A 16,496-nucleotide genomic window follows, 5' to 3' on the forward strand; every position below is an offset into this window, starting at 1 on the left:
AGTCGTATTTCTATAAATCTCTCCAGTCCGCCGCTCTAGGCTCACCCGCTCCTCGAGCGGCGCGTTTCTCAGTAGCTGCCGCAGGTGGACCGTGCTACATTCCTTCACTTTCGCCATACTCTCCCTCCTCCTCCCGCGGTAACGACCCTACTCTTCCTCCGGACTACACTCCGGGTGGCTGCCGTGGTAACCACCTTCCGGGTGGTTCCCGTGGCAATCACCTTCCCGTTACGTTACGTCCCGTTCCCGTTCTGCATTAGTCTTTTTTTTTTCAAGCTAACCCTGCACCTCCTCCCAGAGTAGCTACCCTCTGGGTGGTTCCCGTGGTAACCACCCTGCGGTTACACCTTCCTACGTTCTGCATTACCGTATTTTTTCCATGGTAACCCTACTCCTCCTTCCACGGTAATAACCTACGGGTGGTTCCTTAGGTAACATTACCTTCTCTTTCCCACAGTAACCCTGCTCCTCCTTCCAGGGTAACCACCCTGCGGTTGCGCCTTGCTACGTTCTTGCCATACTCTCCTTTTTCCACGGTAACCCTACTCCTCCTCCTACTTCAACTACCCTCCGCGTGGTTTACGTGGTAACCCCCGTGCGGTTACGCCTTTCTGAGTTCTGCATTACCGTCTTTTCTCCATGGTAACCCTACTCCTCCTTCAGGGCAATACCCTCCAGGTGGTTCCTTAGGTAACATTACCCTCCTTTTCCTACAGTAACCCTGCTCCTCCTCCCAGGGTAACCACCCTACGGTTGCGCCTTCCTACGTTCTTGCCATACCCTCCTTTTTTAAGGTAGCCCAAAGGTAGCCCAACTCCTCCTCCTACGGTAACTACCCTCCGCGTGAGTTTCGTGGTAACCACCCTGCGGTTACGCCTTCCTGCGTTCTGCATTACCGTCTTTTTTCCACGGTAACCCTACTCCTCCTTCCAGGGCAGTGAGTCCGACTGCGAGTTCCACCGCTTCCAGTTGTTTTTTGCCCACAATCGACGGGACTTATTCGGCACAGGCTGCCTTTCCCATGCGGTGCACCCCTGAAGAGCCGAGTGCTATGGCCGGGGGACCGCTTTTTCCCATTGGTTTGACCGGCTGGATAGACCGGCGGCCGCGGGGATCGAACCCCCAACCTCCCAAAGGAAAAAAAACTCCGCGTGTCGAAGGAATTGCATAAGCAGGATATGGGGTGCGGCCTGATCTCGGTGAAAAGAACCGACAACGCACTCCCTCACCAGAACAGGATTTGGCCACCCTGGTGCAGTACTTAATTCGATTCAATTCTTTATTTCCCATGTACACATGGAGAGGGTCGAAGGAAAAAAGCCAGTAAGATGTGGCTTGGCGTGCCCCTGGGCCCCTACACACAGGGCAGCAGGCAACATGAAGAGCAACATATGCAGTCAAGATAGGGGATGAAACAGCAATAATAACAAACAAAATAACAGAAAGAAAATATCGCTAACAAAGCGAGCCTGAGATTACTTCAAGAACGCCATTTCATGAAAAGAATTCGACAGAAGCAGTGCAATATGCATGTTACAATCTAAAATGTAGCACATACACTCCGTATATCTTTGCGGCATGCTCGAGACACGTCAACATTTGCAGCATGAAACTTATTTAAAAGACGGGGTAACGTGTTTCCTAGGCTATGTGTACCATACATTGCGCGGCATGTTGGAACGCGCCACAATTCGCTATGTCTGTGTGGGTAAGTTTGTACTTTTAGTAAAGGGTGCGCCATGTCGCTCATGTGATTTGTATTTTGTTTTATTTCCTTCTTGTATCTTTCAGCCAGCCTAACATGGTACATTTCAAATATTTTTGCAGCACTGAGTTGGTTGAATAGATCGCATGTATCTACTTCATAAACGACGTTAAGTACTGCACGCAGAGCCTTAATTCTTCTGTAGAATATATATTTTATTTTTATTTGCAACTGTAGTTTTTCCCCAAACTAGGTGAGCATAGTTCACGCGGGACATAAATAGGGAGTTATACAGGAGAAGCTTAACTTTGTATGGAAGCATGTGACGATGACTGTTGATGATACCCGTGACACGAGAAAGTTGACTAATGACAGCGTCAACATGATTGTTCCAACTCAGCTGACAATTAAAATTTACCCCTAATCTCTTAATATTTTCTACGACCTCAATCTTTTCCAAACCAAGCATAAGATCGCATGGTGTCGTTCATGCATTTATTTTTTGGTCTGAAGATAACAGCTTCTGTCTTAGTTGCATTAATTTTCAACTATTTGTAAGTGACCATTCGTGCAGTGCCCTCAATGTTCTATTTGCCTGGTTTATGCCTTCTCCACTTGTGACTGGCGAGAAAATAAGTGAGACATCATCTCCATATATAAATATTTCACATTAGGGCATACATTAACAATATCTTTAATGTATAAATTAAAAAGTAGAGGCCCGAGAATGCTGCCTTGAGGTACGCCAGCGGTTACTTTTTTTACCGAGGATCGTAAGCTATTAATAATGATAAATTGAAAGCGGTGCTCAAGATAAGTCGCTAGAAGTGCATGAGCAAGACCCCTGAGACCATGGTCAAACAGTTTTGCCAAGAGTTGGTTATGACTAATGTAGTCAAAGGCCTGCGAAAAATCTATGAAAACACCTAGAGCAAGTTTCTTGTCTTCGAAACACTGCAATATATACTCTTTCAGGCTGAGTAATGCGGTCTCAGTTGACTTATGTTTAAAAAAACCAAACTGAATCTGTTATTATTTTGTGTGTCACAAAAGCATGCTATTCGAGTGTGAATGACTTATTCCAATCCCTAGGAAAAGATTGGCAGCACTGAAACTGGTCTATAATTCGAAATACAAAGTTTATCGCCTTTCTTATACAGAGCTGTAATTTTAGCAGTTTGCATGCACCATGGAAACACTCCGGATTCTAGACTTCTAGACTACAGTATCATGCACTAAACTCTGAAGCTGCGGGCACGGCAGCACTAGTAGAAAGCGGTTATCTGAACAGAAACATTTTCCGAATTGTTTCCTTACCTGCACAATGAAGGCAAAAGGATTATGCCACCGCATGCCGGTAGTGCCGCCGTGCACAGTGTCAGCATTACGTTCGGGAAGGCCATATATACTGTGGAGTTGCGGTGGCGCTGGTACCATTCCTCATGCGCAGTGGTCTGCGCAGGTTCCCGGTGATGATTGTTGGTTCCAGGGTTCTCCCAGATGCTGCGTCAGCACAACTCGCACGTGGAACGGGTTGTGGGTTGTTGTTCTGTGGTCGATGGCATTTTCTTCTGGATGGTTGCTGATGCTAGCGCCGGTTTGAGACAGCGCTCCGATGAGGATCTGCACAATGAACGCAAAAGGATTATGCCACCACATAATCCGGTAGTACCGCCGGTAGTGCAGCCGTGCTCAATGTCCACAACCGCAACCTTCTATGCACAAACCAATTAACCCTCGGCCCTCGGTCCCCAGCGGCTGCGAAGCAACTGACCAAGGCGGCGGTCAGACCTGTGACGCAGCGGACAATGCTGAGAATCTCTGGCTCCGGACAGGCCGCCATTTGAATCTGGGCCTGGCAACGTTTAACGCTAGAACCTTATCTAGTGAGGCTAGTCTAGCAGTGCTGTTCGAGGAACTAGCGGGCATTAAATGGAATGTCACAGGGCTTAGTGAAGTTAGGAGGACAGGTGAGGCGTATACAATACTAAAGGACGGGCACATACTGTGCTATCGCGGATTAGCGGATAAACGAGAACTAGGTGTGGGATTCCTATTAATCAGGATATAGCTGGCAACGTAGAGGAGTTCTATAGTATTAACGAAAGGGTGGCAGCTATCGTAATTAGGCTTAATACGAGGTACAAGCTGAATGTGGTGCAGGCCTACGCGTCTACATGTAGTCATGATGAACAGACTGTTTAAAGCCTCTATGAAGACGTGGAATCGGCAATGAACAAAGTAAAAACACAGTACACTGCACTGATGGGTGACCTCAATGCGAAAGTGGGCAAGAAGCAGGCTGGCGACCAGGCGGGAGGCGACTATGGGATAGGTTCTGGGATAAGCAGGGGAGAGCTATTACTAGAGTTTGCAGATAGAAATAATTTACGCATCATGAATACCTTCTTCCGCAAACGAGAGAAGAGGAAGTGGAGCTGGAAGAGCCCTACTGGTGAGGCTAAAAACGAAATTGTCTTCATATTGTGCGCTCACCCTGGTATCGTGGAGGATGTGGAGGTCCTCGGAAAGATGCGTTGTAGCGACCACAGAATGGTAAGGTCTAGAATTAGCTCAGACTTGAAAAGAGAACGGCAGAAGCTAGTAAAGAGGAAGTCCATTAACGAGCTAGCGGTAAGAGCGAAAATAGAGGAATTCAGGATATCTCTGCAGAACAGATATTCAGCTTTAACTGAGGAAGACGACCTTAATGTTGATACAATAAACGATAATCTGACAGCTATCACTACGGAGTGCGCATTAAAAGTAGGCGGTAGGACGGTTCGACAGGATACCGGAAAGCTATCTCAGGAGACGAAAGATCTGATTAAGAAACTTCAAAGCATGAGGACGTCTAACCCTACAGACAGAATAGAACTAGCAGATTTATTGAAATTAATAAATAAGCGCAAGGTAGTCGACATAAGGAAGATCAATATGGAGAGAATTGAGCATGCTCTAAAGAACGGAGGTAGCCTAAAAGCGGTGAAGAGGAAACTAGGCATAGGTAAAAACCAGATGTATGCGTTAAGAGGTAACGAGGGCAATGTCATTATCAATATGGATGAGATAGTTAAAGTAGCCGCAGAGTTCTACGCAAATCTATAAAGTAGCCAATGCAATCGGAACGTTAGTGATGGAGACAGTAGCGCACAGCATTGCGTCACCCTGCCAGTAACGAAAGAGGAAATAAAGAAAGCCTTAGGAGCAATGAAAAAGGGAAAAGCAGCTGGTGAGGATCAGGTAAGAGCAGATCTGTTGAAAGACGGAGGGGAGATTCTGCTTTTGAAACTAGCCACCCTGTATACGCAATGCCTTATGACCTCGACCGTACGAGAAGCTTAGAAGAATGCAAATATCTTAATTCATAAGAAAGGAGACGCCAAAGACATGAAAAATTACAGACCGATCAGCTTACTGTCCGTACGTTGCCTACAAGGTATTTACGAAGGTAATCGCTAATAGAGTCAGGGAAACCTTGGACTTAATGAACCAAATGATCAGACAGGCTTTCGTAAAGGATATTCCACAATGGATCATATTCACACTATCAATCAGATGATAGAGAAATGCGCAGAATATAACCAACCCCTACATATAGCCTTCACTGATTATGAGAAAACATTTGACTCAGTGGAAACCTCAGCAGTCATACAGGCACTGCGGAATCAGGGTGTAGATGAGCCTTATGTCAGAATACTGGAAGATATATATAGGAACTGTACAGTTACCATAGTCCTCCATAAAGCCAGCAATAAAATTCCACTAAGTAAAGGCGTCAGGCAAGGGGATCTCGCAAATGCTATTCGCCGCCTGTTTACAGGAGGTATTCCGAGGCCTGAATTGGGAACAGTTGTGGATAACAGTTAATCGAGAATACCTAAATAATCTGCGATTCGCTGAAAACATTACCTTGCTTAGTCACACAGGAGGTGAACTGCAAATCATGATCAATGAGTTAGTCAGCCAGAGAAGAACGGTGGGTCTAAAAATTAACATGCAGAAAACCAAAATAATGTTCAGCAGTCTAGCAAGGGAACAGCAGTTCACAATTGGCAATAAGGTGCTGGAAGTGGTAAAGGAATTACTCTACCTAGGGCAGGTAGTGACAGCTGATCCGGATCTTGAGAGGGAAATAACTAGAAGGATAAGAATGGGGTGGAGAGCATATGGCAGGTTCTCAGATCATGAATAGCAGTTACCAATATCCCTCAAGAGAAAAATGTACAACAGCTGTATGTTACCGGCACTCACCTACGGGGCAGAAACGTGGACGCTAACGAAAAGGGTTCAGGTTAAGTTAAGGTTAACACAGCGAGCCATGGAAATAAATTTGGTAGGTGTAACGTTAAGAGAGCAACCGGGCAGAGTGGGTGAGGGAACAAACGTGTTTTATGACATCCTAGCCGAAATCATGTCCTCCTTCCAAGGTAACTACCCTCCGAGTGGTTCCCGTGGTAACCACCTGCCATAACCTCCTTTTCCCGCTGTAATGCTACTCCTCCTTCCACGGTAACTACCCTTCGGGTGGTTCCCGCGGTAACCACCCAGCGGTTACGCCGTCCTACGTTCTTGCCATACTCTTTTTTCATAGTAACCCTACTCCTTCTTCCAAGGTAACTACCCTCCGAGTGCTTCCCGTGGTAACCACTTGCAATAACTTCCTTTTCCCGCCAGTGCTTCGAATGATATCTTATCAATTCCTGCTTGCATCCCGGCACAGATATCTCACTTCTTTTTTGGATAGGCCAACCGATGGCGTGCTGACGCATTGCTCTCCGGATTCACGGATGGCCCAGGCATCCAGGATTTCTCTTGTCAGCTTGTCTTTGCTCTTTTTCACTACCTGCACGTGGTGAAGGTCAGCAGGGCTTGTTTGTTTTTTGCAAGTTTCGCAATCTCTGCAGTGTATCGCAAGGTTGGTGCCAGACTTGCCTGATATGGCTGTTGCGTGCTCTCTTGCTCTGTTGTTGACGCATCTCCCGGTTTTGCCTATGTAATGCTTCCCGCAGAATAGAGGGATACGATAAACGATGCCCTGAAAGCACTGAGAATACCTCGTTCTGTGTCCGATTTGGCAATCGGATTTGTTTTTCTGCCCATTCACTCGCGCGCACATGCTTTTCGCCTTGTTTGGCGCCGTGGGAATGATCTTGATGTTGTGCTTCTTCCCGATCTATTTGAGATTGTGGGTCAGCCCATGAACGTAGGGAATAACGGAAAACTTCTTTCTTTGAGTCGATGCTTCAGGGGCACTTTCCTTTTCCCTGCCAAGCTTCTTCGGCAGCACGAGGTCTTCTGCTATGCTGCAGAGCAACGCCAAAGGATATCCGGCTTCCTGAAGCTTGCCTCTGAAGGCTCTGGCTCATCTGGTGTGGACACGACTTCTTTAGAGCAGATTGCAATGCTGCCCTCACAATTCCTCTTTTGACCGTCTTAGAGTGGTTAGAGCTGAAAGGAAGAAACTGCTTCTTTGCTCGAGGCTGGTATGTCCAACATAGGTGCCCCGGCGAGAACTCAAGGCGTATGTCTAAGAAGCGTAGGACGCCGTGCTCAGGAAGCTCCCATGTGAACTTGAGCCCTGGACAGCTATTCTGAAAGGTGGTCAGTGTGTTGTCTTTTAGGGTGTCCGTGTCCTCTTTTTTCTGCTCGCATAGCACCAAGTAGTCGTCGACGTACCGGACGATCCTCACGATGCGTCTGTCCTTGGTTGCTTCCTGAATTCTTTTGTCGCAGGCCGCGAGGTATAGATCATTCAGGGCTGGAGCGACTCTGGACCCGATGCACACTCCACTCTTCTGAATGTACAGGGTGTCTTCATGGGAAGCGATGGTAGACATAAGGTAGGCTCCCAACAGCTCCAGGAAGGAGTCCACTGAAACTCCAGAGGCGTTTTGAAACGACACAGCTCCCTGCTTTTCTATAGTGTCTCTTAGAACACTCATCAATTCATCATGTGGGATGGAATAGTACATATCTTCAATGTCGAGTGAAAATCCATAAGAGATGTTCCAGTTGATACTCTTTATCTCAGAGATTAGCTCTTCAGAGTTCTTGATTCTAAAGGGGTCATCCACATTTACGTTGCTTAGTTGCTTGGCAAGATAAGCCGAAAGAAGCATCTACCAAGTGTGTGCTTCTGACAGAATCGCCCGGAAAGGGATCCCAACTTTGTGCGTTTTGGCACTGAAAAACACGGACAGGGTGCTTTGTCTTGTCGCTTTTACCTTGAGGTGGAGCGGCCCTAAGTTGGCGATTTCGAGCATTGATAAAACCTTCTTTTTTGCTGTTGTGAGATGCTTTTTGTGTACTTCACGAAAGTGCTTCTTCATGGCATCCAACGCTCTCGTTTTGTAGCTGCTGGAATCCAACACCACAAAACCCCCTTCTTTATCCGCAAGGCACAGCTTCAAGTTTTTTCCTTTCAGTTCCTTTATAACTGGTTCGAAACTTTTCGTGCGTCGTTCACCTGCATTTGACCGACATAAAATGTCAATTCCTGGAAGCCTGGGCCATCCGTGAATCCGAAGAGCAATGCGTCAGCACGCCATCGGTTGGCCTATCGAAAAAAAAGAAGTGAGATATCTGTGCCGGGATGCAAGCAGGAATTGATAAGATATCATTCGAAGCACTGGCTGGTCTCTAAGTATAAATATGCGGCCTTTCCAATAAACGTTCAGTTGTCAGTGCATCATCGTCCTCGTCTGTGTTTCTTCGATGTCTTCGTTTACTTTCCGCTGCCATTTATTCGATCATGCACCAACTAGCTCAACAATCCACCTTATTCTCCTTTTCCCGCTGTAATGCTGCTCCTCCTTCCACGGTAACTTCCCTTCGGGTGGTTCCCGCGGTAACCACCCAGCGGTTACGCCGTCCTACGTTCTTGCCATACTCTTTTTTCCATAGTAACCCTACTTCTCCTTCCAAGGTAACTACCCTCCGAATGGTTCCCGTGGTACCCACCTGCCATAATCTTCTTTCCCGCTGTAATGCTACTGCTCCTTCCAGGGTAACTACCCTTCGGGTGGTTCCCGCGGTAACCACCCAGCGGTTATGCCGACCTACGTTCTTGCCATAATCCTTTTTCGATGGTAAGCCTACTCCTCCTTCCAAAGTAACTACCCTCCGAGTGATTCCCATGGTAGCCACCTGCTGTAACCTCCTTTTCCCGCTGTAATGCTACTCCTCCTCCCAGGGTAACTACCCATAGGGTGGTTCCCGCGGTAACCACCTGCCATAACCTCCTTTTCCCGCGGTAATGTTACTCCTCCTCCCAGCGCAACTAACCTTCGGGTGGTTCCCGCGGTAACCACCCAGCGGTTACGCTGTCTTAAGTTCTTGCCATATTCTTTTTTCCATGGTAACCCTACTCCTCCTTCCAAGGTATCTACCCTCCGAGTGGTTCCCGTGGTAGCCAGCTGCCATAACCTCCTTTTCCCGCGGTAATGCTACTCCTCTTCCCAGGGTAACTACCCTTCGGGTGGTTCCCGCGGTAACCACCCAGCGGTGAAGTCGTCCTACGTTCTTGCCATATTCTTTTTTCCATGGTAACCCTACTCCTCCTTCCAAGGTAACTACCCTCCGAGTGGTTCTCGTGGTAGCCACCTGCCATAACGTCCCGGACTATTGGACCCCAGCAGTGGCCTAGTAGTCTGAGCATCCACCTCGTATACGAGAGCTGCGCGATTCGATTTCTATAGTGCCGCCGGGTGCCAACCGATGGTACACTGGGTACAAGCGGGCCTGGTGCTCAGCTTACCTGGGGTGAAATGCTTGGGAAATGTTTCCTTGAGCCCACCTGGTGTAAAATGAATACATTTTGTCATGGCGCTATTTGGCCAATGCTGCCCTTCAGCCATTATAGACATCATCATCAAAGTGACTGATCCAGCCGGAGTAAACCCAATACACTTGCTTCAGCACGCAAATCATCAGTAGGGCATTACCGGCCCTACACAAGCCCATTTATTCATATTGATTTCGACTATGGTTAAATAATCCGTGTTTGTTTGTTCCCTCGCCCACTCTGCCAGCTTCCCAGAATATAGCAGCTGTATCTTACCCGTACTCACTTATGGGACGGAAAGGTACAGGCGAAACAGGTTGAACTTAAGGACAATGAAGCGAGCTATGGAAAGAAAATTAAGTGTGACGTTAAGATATCATTCATTTTACTACGTAGCAAAAGCTTCTTTTTTATCTTGGCATCTAGGGAACCGCCGAATTCCTCGCGTTTTACTCCCTCAGCGAATTCGCACGAATCCCGAGTAATTTCTGACTGACTGAATTATCCGATGACAAAGTTAACCGTATTTGATTAAAATTGTTTGTTCACAAAATTTAAGACCTCGATTTTGTTCTTTTTTCATTTGTTATTTATTCGCTATGTACTCACGCGGCGTTTTGTTGGGCTTTTGGTGCGTTACCGTGTTTTTGTGGCTAACAGGAATCTTTGTGTCTTGTGAGTTCGCCAAGCGATTTATATTTTGTTTTTTCTTGTTTTTTTGTTTCATGTCATGCATTATACCCAGTGCTGCTCGTGTCCGAGAAAGGCACGCAGTATAAGCAAATAAGTCAATATTCTTCCTCCCCGCCGGTGAAAACGCGCTAATTCCTGCTGGAAAAGTACTTTTCGATCTGCTTTCACGTGGTATTTTCAGCTGGAAGTTGAACTTTCCCAGCTGGAAGTGAACTGTTGCAGCTTATACACGATTGACTTTTTAATAATTCAGCTGAAATCATTTCATACGAGCTAGGTTGGAATGGTTTCCACCTCGTATTCACTCGCGGTGCCCACAGCGTACGTTTGCGCGAAACCGGCTATCCGCAAAGGCGTTGAAATCGATTAGCTGCCGGCTCTCTTTCGAACCGGACCCAAATTTCGCAGAGTCACTCATGTAGGCGCCCCCTCTGCGCAGGCTGGGTGCACGACATGACGCACTCGTTCGCGCCGGGCTTCATCCTGGCTGGCGTGTGCATGTACGTGGCCGGCGTTGTACTCATCGCGGTGCCCTACCTGCAGCGCCGCAAGAGGCGCCTCCCCCCACGGCTCTCGGACACCGGCGCCAGAGCCTAGCGCACACCACGGGATCTGCTGCGTCGGTGCGGCGCATATTCCGGCGCCATCTCCGATCAAGCGTATCGATCGCTACCCAACTATCTTGTAAATACATCGAGGACATATCTTATTCACTCTCCCCTCGACGCTAAACAGACAGCGCCCGGGCTCACTGATTCCACGCTGCACACAATTCTCGTGCTTTTCCCTCTTTATGTCCGTGCTATAAAAAGTGTCGCTTCAAACTGCCTCCGACTCGATTCGCCCACACGGCTGCAGCAGCGCAGCAGTAGCGTGCCGCTTTGGAGAGAGTTCCCAAGTTCCGCGGCGCTCAGCGGTGGGCGGAAACCGCTAACGTGGGGGAAAATGAAAGCATTACTTCTTACGGCTAGCTTCCGCAAGCCAGGCCCTCTTGAAGCCGTTCCTTTTCCTCCTCCTCTTCACAGCTGACTGTACAATTCGATCGTGTCACATTACATAACCGCTGGCAGTCTTTCATGTGACGTCTTAGTGAAATGCACTAGCGGAGGAACGAAGGGCTCGTGACGCGCAGGCGCGCTGCACCAGTTGGCGCTGACCGTCCCTAGCGCTACACGGTCACAGCAAATGAGCTGCAAGCAGCCGTTTTTTTTTTTTTTCACCATGAGGCTGCTGAGCTCTGCTTAACGCTGAGAAGCAGAGCGAGCACTTCGCGCGCCGTCTGCAAAATGTCGATTCGAGGAAAACTACCTCGATGTCCAATCACATCGTTGGGCGAAACAATCTTTACTGTGCCTTGCTAGAAAGCTGGACGAGTTTGATTTAATCATGGATGGCACCGTTGCCATCCATGACAGCAAACAGTAGCTCGAGCTTTGGAGATCCAGGAGTGAAGGATGCCTTCATGGAGGCGATACTTTTTACGCGCGTATAGGATGAAGCAGTGCGCAGTATAGAATGGAATTAATATGTACAGTCAAAAGCAAGGCCGACCTTCGGTGTTAAGTGCTGGCATGTGAGGCAACTGGCTATTTCATACTGGACAGAGGAGGCAGGTGGGCCACGTAGGTCACGTGACCTTGCGGCGTCATTACGACCTGCCCATCGGATTCTAGGCGACTGTCCACCGTGGTAGGTGGCAGTTAATGTTTGCTCGCTTGGGAGTAGCCTGGGCCGTATATGACCCACCCCTGGGAGCACCTGCCATCAAGGGGCAATGGCGCACCGCTTAACTCTGCACCACTGCGCCAGGAGTGGTATGAAGACTCCTAGGGATCTATGAATATACACGAAGGCCTTCTGCATATATGAAAATTAACCCATTACGCTCTCGCGTGAAGCCCTTATGGCTGAGCTTATGTGTCCTCCCCCCCCCCCCCCGCCCCCTTTTTTTTCTGGCAGCCTTAACAGAGCGATACACCTCAAAATCCGTCTTCTTCACGATGTGTGGCGCTCTCTGGAAGCTGCGCGAAAATTCGTCTTTCCGTCTTCTAATTTTAGAGATGAGATGAGAGGCTTTTGTTCTGCAGTGGGCGTAGTCAGGCTGATGATGATCATGACACAGAAAACTGGTTGTAAATAAACGCACGTGGACGATGGAGGCGCGATCTAGTTCCACCAGGCTGAAACTGCCCCTGCGAAATGTCAAGGGCAGGCAAATGTGTGTGTGTGTGTGTGTGTGTGTGTGTGTGTGTGTGTGTGTGTGTGTGTGTGTGTGTGTGTGTGTGTGTGTGTGTGTGTGTGTGTGTGTGTGTGTGTGTGTGTGTGTGTGCGTGCGTGCGTGCGTGCGCGTGCGTGCGTGCGTGCGTGCGTGCGCGTGCGTGCGTGCGTGCGTGCGTGCGTGCGTGCGTGCGTGTGTGTGTGTGTGTGTGTGTGTGTGTGTGTGTGTGTGTGTGTGTGTGTGTGTGTGTGTGTGTGTGTGTGTGTGTGTGTGTGTGTGTGTGTGTGTGTGTGTGTGTGTGTGTGTGTGTGTGCGCGCGCGCGCGCGCTTGACAGCTACCGCCATCTGTCGTCACCTGTCGCTAACATAAGGAGAGGCGCTCATGCCCAGCGAGGCCGTGTGAAAAGGGCGGTTTATTATTGGGCGTACACTGTAAAAAAAAACGGGTAAAATGAGATATTTTACAGAAAATATCTGTTGTCTCACACGGAAATTGAGACCCTCTGTTTAGTAAAAAATTGCTTCTAAAAATGCATGCAGCTTCCATTGTATTGTATTGGGTTTAATGGCGCATAACCAACTTAGGCTATCATGCGCCAAACACATGGTATAATTTATTTCAAAAATTGGGTGTCCTCAGCGAAAGTCCTTGTCCGGACAAGGACTCCAAGGAGCCCATCAAATCGAATGCAGACCTCAGCCTTCTCAGGACTGAGAAAATGGATGAGGTGCGTCATAAAATGCGCGAAAGCACGGGGTAAAAAAATTTAGAATTAATAGTTCAGCGATATTTGACATCATGTTTTCTTTAAGATGGCCGCGCCTTTCAGTGAAGTTCTTACTAGTGGAATATCTCATAAAAGTAAATTGGGGTGGAAGGGGATGCGTTCATCGCAAAATACAGTAAAATATTTTTTTTCTTAGCCGTTCAAGCTGTGTGCACGAGAATAAAATGTGATTAACTGTCAGCTCATCTGCACATTTCTCACATAAGGGTTTGTCTTGCCATGTCAGTAGAAAGTTGTGTGTCAGGTGTGTGTGTCCGATGCGCAGGCGGCATAAAATTATTTCTATAAAACGTTCCTGATGCCTGCATGATCTCCATTCTCCCAGAATAGGTTTTACCAAATGTAGTTTGTCATTTTCATCACTATTCCATGTACACTGCCATTTTTCTGTAAGTTTATTTTTTACTAACTTCACGGAATCTGCATAGGGTATATTTACAGTCTGGAATTCTTTATGGCGAGCTTGAGCAGCGCACGTGTCAGCTCTCTCGTTGCCACGAATTCCGAGATGGCTTGGTATCCAACAGAGCTTAATTTCATGTCCTTGTGTTTTAGCTGTTATGTCATGTATTATATTTCCTATTAAAGGTTCCCTTACGTTTCTGGCTTTCAGTGCTGTGATTGCACTCAGCGAGTCCGTGTATAGATAATGCTGTTTTGAATGTTCTTTTCGACTATTTTTGATACAGCCACCGAAATGGCATAACATTCAGCTGAGAAAATTGACGCGCACTGAGGTAACCGCACTACCTTTTCCCATTTGTCTTGCACCACAGCACTTCCGACGTAAAGTGATGTTTTAGAACCGTCTGTATAAAATGCTGTGTATTGTTTGTACTTTTCCTCTAGTGCCAAAAATATTTGTGGTATGTGTTCACGTGGAGTTTGCTTTTTCTGAACTTGTGTCATTGTGTATAGTCGGATACAACTCAACTCTGCAGTGAAGCTCCGCCCACATTCAGGACCGGCGCACAGAATTCCTCCACGACAAAAATCCAGGCCGTTGTTAAAACTTCTCTTGTCACCTAAACAAGAAGCTAACCATGAGAAAAACGTTATAAGCTCTAGAATTTTGATATCTGGCTTGTTTAATAAACTCAAATATTGAAAAGCTGATTTCGTTCACTTTTGTGACTGGCTAGCGGAGTAATACAGTACGCCGCGGACAGTGGCCCAGTGTTAACAACTATTGTTTTTTTAAGTTGTATCCTACTATAGTCCCCTACAGCGGGAAAGGTGTACCAAGGTGGCAGTGGTTTGGGTCTCTGGGCGACATCAGGTAGTGTGTCTGAAATACCCAATTCCTGGAAAATTTCTTCACAACGGAAGATAAGGGGTCTCGTCGCATTCGGTTTGTTACTAAAAAGCTGCTTAGACGGGCACTTCGTAACTATGGAGTAGCAGAGATGTTTTGGTAGTGAAAGGGTTTTCAGGACGTATGCACATGTGAGCATGGCTCTTCTATCTGCGAGGGCTGGTTCGTTACATTCGACATATAGGCTGTTTATTGGTGATGTCCTGTATGCCCCACTTGCAAGGCGCAAACCTGAATTATGTACTGGATCTAATTGCTTAAAGTAGGATGGTCGAGCTGAGTTGTACACTATGCACCCATAATCTAGGCAAGAGCGAACTATGCTGCGGTAGATGTGCAAAGGGCAGGTTCTATCAGACCCCCATGCAGCCTTTATGTGAAAGCACCTTTAAGATATTTAATGATCGAGAAGTTTTCTTCTTCAGGTTCTTTATGTGGGGCAAGAAGTTCAGTTTTTTGTCAAAAGTTATGCCCAGAAATTTGTGTTCTCTTTTTATCGGTAATTCGGTTTCGTTCAGGTGTAGTCTAGGATCTGTCTGTAGGCCACGTTTGAGCGAGAAAATAATGGCCACTGTTTTCTGTGGGGAGAACCGGAAACCATTTCGGTCAGCCCATGTTGAAAGTTTATTTATTGTTAACTGTACTTGTCTTTCGCATGTTGATATGTTTGAGGACATGCAAGCTATCTGCAGATCATCGACATAGATCGAATACATAACAGACCTTGGAATTATTTTGCTAATGGGATTCATTTTAACAACAAAGAGGGTCGTGCTTAAGACACTTCCTTGAGGCACTCCATTTTCCTGAATGAAAATTCTCGAGAGGGTTGAACCGAAGCGTACATTGAATGAACGGTTTGACAGGAAATCTTTTAGGCAGTTCAACATCCTGCCACAAATGCCAAGATCAGCCAAGTCGTGAAGAATTCCTTACCTCCAGGTTGTGTCATATGCTTTCTCTAAATCGAAAAAAAGAACAAGATATTGTTGTATGTGTATGAAGGCATCACGGACAGTATTTTCAAGGCGAACTAGGTGGTCTGTTGTGGAGCATGCCTTTTTGAAACCGCACTGACGGACATCGAGAAGCTCACGGGCTTCTAGCACGAAGGTTAATCTAATATTCACGATACTTTAAAATGATTTTGCAAGGCAGCTGGTGAGGGCTATGGGCCTATAACTACTGGGAGAGGTTGGTGGTTTTTCGGGTTTTAAAAATGGAACGATGATGGCCTTCCAGGTTTCGGGTAGTTTACCCGACACCCAAACCTTATTAAAAAAACTTAAATGTGCCTCTACGGCAGGTTCGGAGAGGTGGGACAGCATTTGATAGTGTATTCCATCCGGGCCCGGTGCTGTCTGTTTGCCAGCGGACCAAACTGTGCTGATTTCGTGAACTGTAAATAAATTATTATATGGTTCATTTGTATATCCATTTGTAGGGAGTCTTTGTTTCTCGGCTGTGTTTTTGTACCTTAGAAATGATTCTCTGTAGTGTGATGAGCTGGTAACTACCGAAAAATATTCACCTAAAATGTCTGCCTGTTCTTCGATGTTTGTTTGTATACCAGGAGCTGCTAGAAGGGGAAGTGTGAATGGTGAGTATTTACCATCTAGCTTTCGTACCTTCTCCCACATTTCTTTTGATGTGGTTGAGCTATTTATTGATGTCACGTAACTTTGCCGAGAAGTTTTTTCGGCACTACGGCGGATATATCGGGCTTCTGCCCTTGCCTTTTTAAAGTTTATGAGATTTTTATGCGTGGGGTACCTCCGAAAGTTTCCCCATGCTTTGTTCCGTTTCATTTTTGCTAGTCTACATTCTTTTGTATACCAGGTTTTGTGGTTTTGTTTCACCGCTCCAGAAGATGGAGGTATAGCCAGGCGCGCAGCGGAGATAATGCAGTTTGTGATAATTTCATTAAGTTCATCTATACTTAAGTTATTTTGATCTATTTTTTCTAAGCTGACATTTTCTTGAAACAGTGC

The 16,496-nt window shown here is 46.8% G+C and overlaps 1 protein-coding gene across 1 annotated transcript in view; it reads left to right on the plus strand.

Moving 5' to 3' along the window:
- The window catches only part of LOC144123751 (monocarboxylate transporter 13-like), a 136,572-nt gene extending 125,504 nt beyond the window's left edge, over positions 1–11,068 (plus strand). The window contains exon 10 of the mRNA XM_077656515.1: positions 10,624–11,068. Coding sequence (XP_077512641.1) covers positions 10,624–10,781 — 158 coding nt within the window. The 3' untranslated portion in view covers positions 10,782–11,068. The remainder of the gene's footprint in view (positions 1–10,623) is intronic.
- Positions 11,069–16,496: the final 5,428 nt, after the last annotated feature.

The sequence above is a fragment of the Amblyomma americanum genome, chromosome 3, assembly GCF_052857255.1.
Source record: "Amblyomma americanum isolate KBUSLIRL-KWMA chromosome 3, ASM5285725v1, whole genome shotgun sequence".
Taxonomy (NCBI): domain Eukaryota; kingdom Metazoa; phylum Arthropoda; class Arachnida; order Ixodida; family Ixodidae; genus Amblyomma; species Amblyomma americanum.